Source organism: Hylaeus anthracinus, unplaced genomic scaffold, assembly GCF_026225885.1.
Source record: "Hylaeus anthracinus isolate JK02 unplaced genomic scaffold, UHH_iyHylAnth1.0_haploid 11997, whole genome shotgun sequence".
Classification (NCBI taxonomy): Eukaryota; Metazoa; Arthropoda; class Insecta; order Hymenoptera; family Colletidae; genus Hylaeus; species Hylaeus anthracinus.
In genome coordinates, this window is record NW_026534344.1 from 11,483,663 (window position 1) to 11,495,111 (window position 11,449).

Sequence of the window (11,449 nt, forward strand, 5' to 3'; positions counted from 1 at the left end):
CGGAGATATTATATTACAGTTGAAAAGAGAAATAAAACCGCGGTAGCCTGTCTCTGTCTACTAGGATATTTCTATATCATTTTTATGTTAGTGATAAATGGTTATCGTTTATACTTTTAATAATTACATGTAACTTTACATTCATATTGATAAAATAACACTTACAGGCAGGTACCACTGAACCAGTGAACCGGTGGCTGGTACCACTTTGTGTTCTCAGTTTGATTAGATGATAAGGGTGCCACTTTGTAAGAATTCATGTGATTCACTTTCTATGCAAAACGAGAAAAATTGGTATCATTGTAAACTTTGATTGATCCCTTTGTACAATTTCAACTAAATTACAAAGTAAAAGTGCCATTTTATAAGAACCATTGTTATTCACCCATCGTATAAAACGAAAAAATATTAGGAGCAGAGTAAATTTTGACTGATACCATTTGGTAACTTGAATTCAATTAAAAAAATAGATTTTTCAGCGACAAGCGTTATCCACCCCCTAAATAATTGATAACGTACAAAATATTTAATGGAACATAGCTCCTTTTTAAAATTTATACTAAATTAGAAAGTAAAAGTGCCATTTTATAAGAACCATTGTCATTCACCAATCGTATAAAACGAAGAAATATTAGAAGCTCAGTAAAGTTTGACAGGTACCATTTCGTTCGAAATGGTAAAGGTTTATAGCATCCCTACTGTACCTATAGTATCTCTACATGGCAGAAACCCACTGGCGAAAGAGACACAGATATCTACACTAACCATATACTGACTCTATACCAACAAAGTCCTGATAAGAGAAATAATAATACTATAATAATAATACTTTTCACTTTGAATTTTCCACGCATTTGCATGGAATCAATAAAATTATGTACAAATACTCAGCTTGATAACAATTTTCCACAAATTTTTTACAATCAATGAATTCTTCCACCACTAAAGTGAACTGCGATTCATTGAGAAATTCTCAAAAGAACACGCGTGATCGCGTAAATTGCGTCGAAATTTTTTCGGGGGATTCGATGAGAATTTCTCTAGGTCCCAGGTGTTCCAAACGCATGGTGAATTCGTGAATAGAGACGGAAAAACACGGCCAGGAGGCGACATACGTGGCGGCATCGTCAAAGAGTTCCTCCCGGAGGATCGCGAATCACAGATGCAATCAGATAAAGGACGGTTCTTCTCGGATTACCGTATGCGAGCCCCTGCTGTGTCCACGCACCTTAAAGTACCATTCTCACGTGCGGCGACACAAGGAGGGCCCACGTGCTCGAGATACAGTTGAGGCCGACGAGCAGGCGGCTCGCGTATTATCAAGACCAAATTATATAATGTACCCTTGAGAAGAATTCTGCGTGGACAGGTATCCTTATTTAACGGAGGACAGCGGAATCCTGGCAAAAGAAACTACGACCAAAATGGCACCAAGTTTTTGCAATCAGGAAATGATAGCCGCGGGAGATTCCATCAAATATTCTGTACGTAGCGACGTCGGTTATTCAGAAGGTAAATAACGCTTTTCGTTGGAAAATGGTAACTATTTTTTAATTGAATTTAAATTACGACGTGACAATGGTGAAATTTTACGGAACTCTTAATATTTTCTCGTTTTATATGATGGGTAAATAACAATGGTCTTTATAAAAGGGGGTGGATAACGCTTGTCGTTGGAAAATGGTAAATGTTTTTTAACCGAATTCAAGTTACGAAATGGTACCTGTCAAACTCTACTGAGCTCTTAATATTTCTTCGTTTTATATGATAGGTGAATAACAACGACTCTTATAAAATGGCACTTTTACTTTCTAATTTAGTTGAAATTGTACAAAGAGATCAATCAAAGTTTACAATGTTACCAATGGCACCCTTATCCTCTGACCAAACCAAAAACACAAAGTGGTACCAGTTATACTACACTTTACACTCTTCTAAAATAATAACTTTCAATTCTCTTGCCTTTTACGTAAACTTAAACAAGAATAATAGTACCAATTTCTGAATATCCCCCTGAATATTTTACACAAAAGATAAGTAACGCCTCTCTTAAAAAAGCACCTTTCTATCACTTAAATTTCAACAAACATTGGTACCAAGTTTCCTCTACATGCTCGTCACTTATCTCATTTCAATTTTCTATAAAAATAAATGAAGTTCCTCTGAACTGTATAACAACACCACGACAGTTGACTTAAAGTTACACAAGATGGTACCGCTATCATCTATTCGTCCACGTAGTTTCGATTAAACAATTACTCCCGGGGATACCGTCGCGATCCAAACGAATTCATCCAATATTATTGTTCGGTGATCACAAAGAGTCACGTTCGAGCAATACCGAACGATCACTATGATTATACACGAGGCTTGATGACGAACCTAAGCCAAGCTCTGTAAGTCAGTGGAGGGTGCGTCGCGTTCGAAGACAATTCGAACCGAGTCGTGCTAGGTTGAAATTAATCGGAATTTTGTTCCATGCCAGGGTGCTTATTAAGGTCGAGTCTTTATAAAGGAAACTCCATGGGCATGCAAACACGAACGAGATCCGTGCAGATGAAACCATTCCAACAGGAAAAGCTGACCATTTCTAATTAATAACCAGCCCTCTATTAAAAGCAGACGTGACCGCACAGTGGCAGCCAGTCGCATGCTTGGATCTGATTGTTTTTAATTTCTGAATGTCCTAGTACATGGGAAACAATCAGGAGCTATTCTTCATATTTGAAAAAAGTATACAGGAGGTGAAGGATATTTGTCGTCACAAAATGGTACCTCTGGTCTTCTAATTAAGTTCTTGATATTTTAGTTAAACGACAAGTATCATATATTGTTTGTTTTTGGAGGTTTTCATCTTCTTCTCTGCAACTTTTCTTTTTAGTCCACCATGATGCTTTGGCAACTCGTTCTTAATTAGTCTTACCTATTTACCTAAAACAAAATAAAATCCAAAGAATAGAGAACAACGATGTGATTCTAACTGGCTTACAAACTTGTACTACTGTGATTAATATTGTAACAAAGACATACAGACACCATTTGTTTGCAGTGAGTATTCATTCATACATGAACATACAAGTAATCAATAAAGAATTTCATTTTTTTAAGCACGAAATAATATTCATACTACGTAACCATATCTCACAATTTTTATACACTCATTTCATTACGAATGCTTCCTTTCAAACTGCTGAGTAATAAAAGCTCCTCAATTATTATTACAATCGTTGTTAAAACCCAGGGTCACAGACAGCTTTTCGTGCAAAAACAAACTGGACCGCGAAAGTTTCACCTAAAAATGAGATCAACAGATCTTAGCACTCGTATCGCTTCGATCGTTCGAGGACTTGGGTCGAAAAAATACGATCTGAGTGACAGAGTCTGAAAATCCACGCTCGATCATCGCTCTGGATTGGTTTCGAACGGTAGCCGCGCATTTGTGTGACCTAAGTTGATAGCGTTCGCCATACTGGCGTCCACAGAAATCGCATTTGTAAGGTTTTTCGCCTATGTGGCCGTAAATGTGCTTCGCTAGCTTCGTTTTCACGGTGAATCGTGACTTGCAGAGATCGCACTCGAACCGTTTCACACCTGTGTGACGGTATCTGTGGACCTTCAGGCCCCAAGACCTCCTGTAACACTTGCCGCAATCCTCGCACTTGTAGGGCCTTACTCCTGCAAGTAAAAAGGAATGTTAGTTTAAATTTTTAGATTTTCAATCTTTCCAACTCTTGCGTGTCCGCGAAGTCTGTAAATTTTTGGTGGCTGTGCGTCTGATCGTCTTTCAAAACTCTACCAAATTAAAACTCGGGTGCAATTATCCTCTATTTCGTGATTTTATTTTAACTTTCATAGTAGACTATTCCGACTAAACTATTTCTTGGACGTATATACGATGGTACACCCATCGATATCGTACCAATCTAAAATCTAATTCGAAGCTTGCAAGAAATAAGAATTTTTAAAACTGTAAGAAACAGAAATTTGTGAAACTTCACTACACGGTGATGCACCACCATTAATTACTTAGACCTTTGAAAATGCCACGATAAATTTTTCAAAGAGTCTTTGTTTCTATGAAGACCCATTTTAATTGAAGGCCAAACCTACGTTAACTACAACCCCTACTTCACCGCAACATTATCGCTGCTTAAATACAATTCAGTCGCACAGAACGAAATGGCGTTGATTCTCTGATGGCGGAGGGATTAATTAGCAACCATCTGGCACACGTAAACTTCACGTTGGTTGATTTTTTAATTAATACCGCCGCCGGTTATCCACTAAAACCGCTCTTCGTGCTTATCTACAATTTTTATGTCTCAATAACAGCTGGAATTTATATGAGAAAGCAGACGTCGTGCTACAAAGTAGTTTGAACCGTTCAGGCATTTTTCCTGCGACGCGTTTCCCTACTCCGTTGTGAGAATATTCACAGTGAAAAAGTTGCTCCTTAAAATAAAATTAGAATTTTTATTGCGGAAAGAAGTATTTTTGCCACAAATAAATTCCCGCGTGTTGCTTTCAGTCGTTCTTCGTTATTTAATTAAAATTTTACACGAAGCAGTGACTCTCAATCTTCTTTTACAGCAAGGATCATAAATGGAAATATCTGTCTACATATTTGTACCATTTTTTAAATTTAAAATACATTTTATTTTTCGACTTTAAATTAAGAAGAAATATGTATTGATTCAACAAAAAGAAATATAAAAACAATTTAAAATAATTATGTACACACGTGTAATGTACAAACGATCCAAAATTAAAAGAATACATACAAATTAATTTCCGTGTATAATAACATATACTAAAATTAAAATACTTTACTAAATTTTTACTAAAATTTTCTTTCACTAAAAGCCTTTTACTAAAAGTATTAATACTAAAATCTTTACTTTAATACATTACTAAATTTAAACATATACTAGAATTAATTTATATATATATATTAACATATACTACATACTTCTTCTCAATTTAAATTTGAGAAATAAAATATACTTTTAAATTGAAAATAAATTTAAAAAAGGAGCTATGAATTCTATACTCTGTTCATCGACAAAAGAAACCATAAGTAAGAAACAAAAGTACAATATTTTTAAAACCTTGAATAACACTTAAAAAATGATTTCGCTGGAAAGTGTAGAGCCTCACCATAGTGCGAGAGTATGTGATGCTTCAGAGCTCCTTTCAGGTGAAAACGACGCTTGCATATGTCACACTCGAACCTCCTGACGCCAGTGTGCGTTAGCTTGTGGGTCTTGAGCACGGAGGAGCGCTTGAACTTGGCGGAGCACACGTCACACTTGTAGGGCAGGTCCGCGGTGTGAACGATCATGTGAGCCCTCAGGCTGCTCGGCCTCAGGAACCTTTTCTTGCAGACGGTGCACTCGAACGGTTTCACGTTCGTGTGCATCAGCTTGTGATCGCGCAGCGACTGCCGATGGAGCAGCTTCTTCTTGCACACCGCGCACTCGAACGACCGCCGTGTCGAGTGCGCCTCCGATCGGTGGTCCTTCAACTGATCCTTGTCCTGGAATTTGTAATCAGTCGCAGAAGATGCTTTGCTAAAAGTAAGCATCATTCGTTGTTGTTTTAAAAAAATCAGAGATTTGCAGCTTTTAAATCTCGACACTTCAATTACAGACCCATTAAGAAACTATCTGCAAAAGAATTTGCTACATTAGTGTATTGTAACCCTTTCAGACTTGAATTGTTTTTTTTTTCTCGTACTAATGTAATTTAATTTTTAGGGTTAAGTTGGACTAAAATTGGTATGAAAACATTTTTTTTTTAAATTCTAATAGTGTAGTTTTTGATGATAACTGGTCCGAAATAAAATGAAATAAAATCGACTGAAATAAGAATTCATATTTCTGCGCGAGTCGTCAACGAATTTTTGAATGTACCTCGAATCGAAGACCGCAGTGCCTGCACCTGAAGGCCTTGAAGGATTCGTGCACCTGGATGTGATCCTTGAGAGCTGCTGACCTTGAAACGAGGAAGCACCGTCAATCCGGGATAAAACGAATGATTTGCGTGTGAGAACGAGCGTGTCAGAATTTCAGCGGGGATTGTAATCAGGAACGAGTCCCGAGGCGGGCAGTAAAACAGATACCGAGGAAGAGAGCAAGAGGCGCTAAGTAGCTCAATCCACGAAGGTACCGACGGTGCTGATTATCGTACAGTGTTGCGCTAATTTCGTTCGCGTCTAATTAAATAAATCACACGCGTAATTGCGTTGTTAACGGTCAAATTGCCGATTAAAAGGCGCACCTACCGTGAAAACTGTTTCCTACAAAAACCACACTGGAATAATTTCCCGTGGCTGTGGTCGACCATGTGCGTCTTGAACTCAGCTTCGTCGGGGAACACGATCTTGCAGACGCTGCATAACAGATGTTTCCCGCTCGACAGAGCCTCTATATAGTCCTCGAAGTCGACGAATTCGGCGAACGTCGCCAGTTCCGTTTTGAACTGCGCGAAGCTTCCTCTTCTCAGCTCCAATCCTCCTCGCGTTCTAGGGTCGTCCGTGGCGCGCAGCTTTTCCTTCGTCACGATCTTCGAGTTGTCTTCGAGGTCATCGCCTACGGAAAAATTCTCGATCTCGTCGAGAACCTCCGTCTTGATTTTTATCTTCGCGGATTTCAGTATTTTTCATTTGATTAAAGTTGAAAGGAAATTTTAAGCAAGATGAGCCAAAAATTCTTACAACGAAATTTCCTTGGATCAAGAGAATGTATCATCCGAAGTAAATGTTTGTTTTCGAGGTGGAGGTGTGAGAGAAATTGCAAAGGTTGTTTAAATTGCGTATTTGATTTTTGGGTCATCCTCGGGAAGCACATGAATCAGGCAGATGTAGGTTATAACCGAGACATGGATCATTTTTAATTGTGCACGCCAATTGACCAAAAGTATAATAGCTAAAAGGAAATAAATGTATCACTTTGCGTAAATAAAACATAAGTAACAGTCGTTATTGTTCATTAAAAGACAGAGAATTCCTCTTGTCAAGTGGTAAAATTGTAACTGGTAAAATAAATCATACGATGTGTTACGGTCGTTGAAAACGAGGAATTCCTTAACTTACAAGGAATAGATAATGAATGTTACTTATGACTTCGTCGATACAGAGTCGACATCTATACTTTGAGACAATTACTACGAGAAATTAAAAAATGTTTCAGTTATGACCTACAAATGGAAGTCTCCTAAAGGAATCCAAAATGTAGAAGTATTGATAAACAGTTAAATTAGCCAATAATAAGCTGCTCCATATCAATATATTTAAAAATAACTAACTTTCCAACACGCTATTAATGATAACTAGCTAAAATATATATAACGTATGTCGAATATATTGTTCAATATTATGTAAGACATAATAACAATATTATTATAATATTAACTGATATAATAAGCACATGCTAACCATAACAAAAATATGTGAGCACTTATGTAAAATGAAATAACAATATTATTATAAGTGCACACACATTTTTGTTATATTTAGGACTGTGGATTTTATGCATTTATGTTATAAACTAATATAATCAGCACATGCTAACCATAACAAAAATGTGTGAGCACTTATGCAAAATGAAATAACAATATTATTATAAGTGCACACACATTTTTGTTATGTTTAGAATTAGAATCCACAGTCCAATAATAGCCAAAGAAGCAATAAATTTATTGAAACCATAAAGAAGAAAAGTATGACTCCTACATCTTTGTTAATTTTTGTATACCCAGGTGTGTTTCATCCTAATCACGTCCCGATCTCCCCGTTTCGTCGGCTTTATTAGATAATTTGCTTTCGCGAGAAATGGCGGATAATGGATAAAACGAAGCAATGGTTAGGTAAGAGTTCGCGACGGCTAGGTGGAAGCGGTTTTATATAATCAATTATGCAATTAGCCAGCCGAAGAAGATTTTACAACGAAATAATAAGCGGCAGATAGCTCGTTGCCGCGATAGATTTTAGCGGAGTTTTAATGGCCATCATAACCTAATCAGTGGCTCATCGGAGGGAAGAAACGTACTTCTGTGCACCGCTTGCAACGCTTCTGGGTGCCGATTATTTTCACCTCGACGCTCTTCCGGTTCTCCGTGTAAACGTCACCGTTGGTATCGCCATGATTCATCGTCCCTTGGATGTCTTCTGTGCCAGCCGCGCGCGACATTGGAGGAAAGTGAAATTGATCGCGAGAGATAGACCCATCAAAGGGACAGGAGAGCCTCGAGAGGCGCGAAACAATGTAGCAACGCGAATCGCGGAGAAAAATTAATAGAGACGCGGACGAGTGTGGTCGAAAATGTGCTCGAGAATGAATCTAGGCAATTATCTAGAGGTACCGCTCTATGAGCTGAAATAGAAACATAGTTTAGGCTGAAGTAGGGAGCTTAGAGGCTGAAGTGACAGACTTTCTACGTAGTCATTTTTCGATAAATCGATATCTTTTGTACATGATTCCTGGAGAAAAGTTTCAAATTAGAATATATTGCAGTCCATGTGATAATGGGAAGGGTTTAATCACTTTGAATTTGTTTAGGTAATTTTGAAAGGAGGCTTATAAATATAAAACAACTAATAATGAAGAAACAAACTCATTAAATTCTTTAATAGGAAAGATACAAAACAAGTATATTGAAATTTGTCATGTAAAATATGATTCTATTGGAGAGTCGTTTAAAGCACTTTTAAAAATGTTTGCAAATTACGAATATACATATTTATATCAAGAAAACTAGTAAACCAGCAGAGGAAACCATTAGTATTTACAAACCAATAGCACCCAAAATCAAATCAGACCTTAGTTTGTGACTATATCATTAATTGAACCGTCCTGGTTAAAATGGAAATACATTGGATCGCCCGATTCGATCAGTGCACTTTCGATGTTTATTAATGAAATCGCGACTACGCGCAGTCGATGATGAACGAGTCATGAGGAGAGGAAGGAAGGGACCGTAGGAGAGTAATCCTCGCGTGTAATGCATCTGTATCCCTTAATTACGAGACTTGCTACCGAAGCGGCGTAAAAATGCTTTATTGCCCCTTTAATAGGCAAATAAAAGCTACAGTGAGACATAATCACGCTTGGAAATTAAGGAAGCTTAAGCTAATACGTACTAGTAATTAGCGTGGAGTGACGTGGCGCGGTTTCATTGCTACTAACCAGAGCGATGCGAAAGATACGTATTGTGGCCAAAAGTACGCTGCGCTCGCTCGTCTGTAAACTCATAAATAATTATCTCAATATTCGTGAAACGATCTACCAAACGAGCGAGTTAATTAATTAGAATAACGCTGAGCGTAGAAGAGAGTCGAATTGTGCCGTTACAGAGGTTTCCAAATATTTATTTTTCCGTCCATGAGAAATTTATCTTCTCAGTGTCTCGTTCCTAAATCACAGTTCCAGCAAGAATTTCGAGTTTTTCGGGTTGTGAGTGGAAAAGGTACGTAAATTGTCTGATGACGATGTTCAAAAGGAAACCATAGCGAATATAAGAATTTCATGAGCCTTTATTATTGTTTAATGGAATAAATACAGATATTTTAAGCACAAGTATGACAGCTTGCAAGCTATTTACGTTGACGAAGCTTCGATTGAACAATGTTTGTCGACGAAGATGGACCATCATATTAATCGAAAACGTGTAAGTTTGATCAAGGCTTTCCAACGTCGAATGTATTAAATACTTGTATTCATTATTTCGTATTACCAAAACGTATTGTTATTTTATGGAAAAATATCTTGGTCTGAGCAAATGTTGCAATCAAAGAAGAAACCACCTATTGAAAAATATATCCTTTAATAGTTCTTCGAACCCAAAGTTTATTTATTATTGTATTTGTTTTGTCAACATGGCAATTTTCTCTATTTTGTTAAGCAAACACTTTCGATATATGTACAAATTTTTCCAGTAACTCATTTGTCTTCGAATCTAGTTTTACAAAAATCAAAACGAGAAATTTTTAATGGAAAGAAGGTTCAGTAGACCTCTATTATCCGAACTATCTCGTATCCCAATATTCAAGTATTCCAATAAATTTCACCGTACGTTCCCTGAAGTGTAGGTACTACGGATCACTGACCCAAGGGGAACCGAGAGTTTCAGTAGAACTTCCCTAACAGTGATCAGACGTACTCCGCAAATGCTTTGACCTTTACACGTGGTTAAATATGAGAAATAGCAACAGATTCGAAATTTCGACTAAAGCCTCGTGAAATTGTTCATCGAAAACCAAATCTTAATAAATCTTAGTAACTATTTTTCCAGTAAACGCGACAGTTTTTCCAAAAACTGATTCCTTACACCTTTATACTAGGTACGAGAAACAGTAACCGAATTAAAATGTCGACTAAAGCCTCGTGAAATTGATTATTGAAAACCAATTCTTAATAAATCTTATGAACTATTTATCCAGTACACACGATAGTTTCTCCAGAAACTTATTCCTTATACCTATTCTTGTCTCCAAATTATCTCTACAACCATGACTATAAGACAATTTGGATATAATTTATAACGACTTGATAGAAATAAACGATCTTCCAAAAACAACACTAGAACTAACAAAAAGTATCAGGTTTACCTATCCAAAAATCAGAGTAAAAACTGAATATGTCCCATACCACGTGTTCTGTTAAAAAACAACATCTAAAGCCTTTTTTGCGAAACCAATCTTCATATGCAAAACATCTTCACATGCGAACATCTATACGAATATTTCCATAGAATTAAATTTGAAGAGCGACTGGACGTTGGTTACTTGGTTAGTGGTGTTTCATTGCGTTCCTGTTGCGAAAGAAATCACAGAGATCGCGTCGATCGGGGCAAATAAATCCGCGACACGCAGCGTGGTACCCGTGCTGATGCATGATTTCATGGAATCACGGCGAGGGCAGCGCGTGTGGGAAACTCGCCGGATGCATTATGTATTTATTGCTTTACTTACTTAGTTGGGAATTACTTTTGCCAGCGTAATGACTTTCAGGCAACCCGCTATCTTAGGAATGCAATAGGCCTGATTTATCGGTCGCCTGGTGTTTTTCTCGGGCCAGTTTGTCGTTATCGCTGTACCTGTCCTGCCTCGTCCAACGAGACGTCCACTGGTGGACTGTCCAGTGACCTCGAAACGTCGATGAGGAACGACCTGTAGACTACGCTCCCTGGAAAACCGTCCAACGAGAGACACAGTTTTTCCTTCGATTTTCCTGAATTTTTAATGCACTTTTAAACAGACAAAAAAAGGTTTGGGGGTCTCGGAACCATTTAAGGGACTTTAAAGCAGTGAGATTCTCCAGAAGGAGGAGAAAAAACAAGGATTTGTATCTTGAATATTTACAGTATTGTGCAAAAGTCTTAAGCTACCTTGTAGAGCTTGCATTGCTTTTAAATAATTCTATGTTAGGGCATTGTATTAAGCTTGCATTAT

At 37.5% G+C, this 11,449-nt stretch overlaps 1 protein-coding gene across 1 annotated transcript; it reads right to left on the reverse strand.

Moving 5' to 3' along the window:
* Nucleotides 1-2,504: 2,504 nt before the first annotated feature.
* LOC128889627 (oocyte zinc finger protein XlCOF6.1-like) lies at nt 2,505-7,496 on the reverse strand. Its single transcript, XM_054147389.1, has 4 exons — nt 6,284-7,496; nt 5,913-5,994; nt 5,158-5,536; nt 2,505-3,675 (listed from the first exon to the last, which is right to left on the reverse strand). The coding sequence occupies exons 1-4, from the start codon at nt 6,343-6,345 to the stop codon at nt 3,305-3,307; spliced, it is 894 nt and encodes a 297-aa protein (XP_054003364.1). The 5' UTR covers nt 6,346-7,496; the 3' UTR covers nt 2,505-3,304.
* Nucleotides 7,497-11,449: the final 3,953 nt, after the last annotated feature.

Excerpts from the sequence above, each read along its gene's own strand:
- LOC128889627 (XM_054147389.1), bottom strand. The coding sequence starts at position 6,345 with ATGGTCGACCACAGCCACGGGAAATTATTCCAGTGTGGTTTTTGTAGG. Across the intron at positions 5,995-6,283 it reads TGTAGGAAACAGTTTTCACG|GTCAGCAGCTCTCAAGGATC; the intron begins GTAGGTGCGCCT and ends CCTCGTTTCAAG. Across the intron at positions 5,537-5,912 it reads ACTGCGGTCTTCGATTCGAG|GACAAGGATCAGTTGAAGGA; the intron begins GTACATTCAAAA and ends TACAAATTCCAG.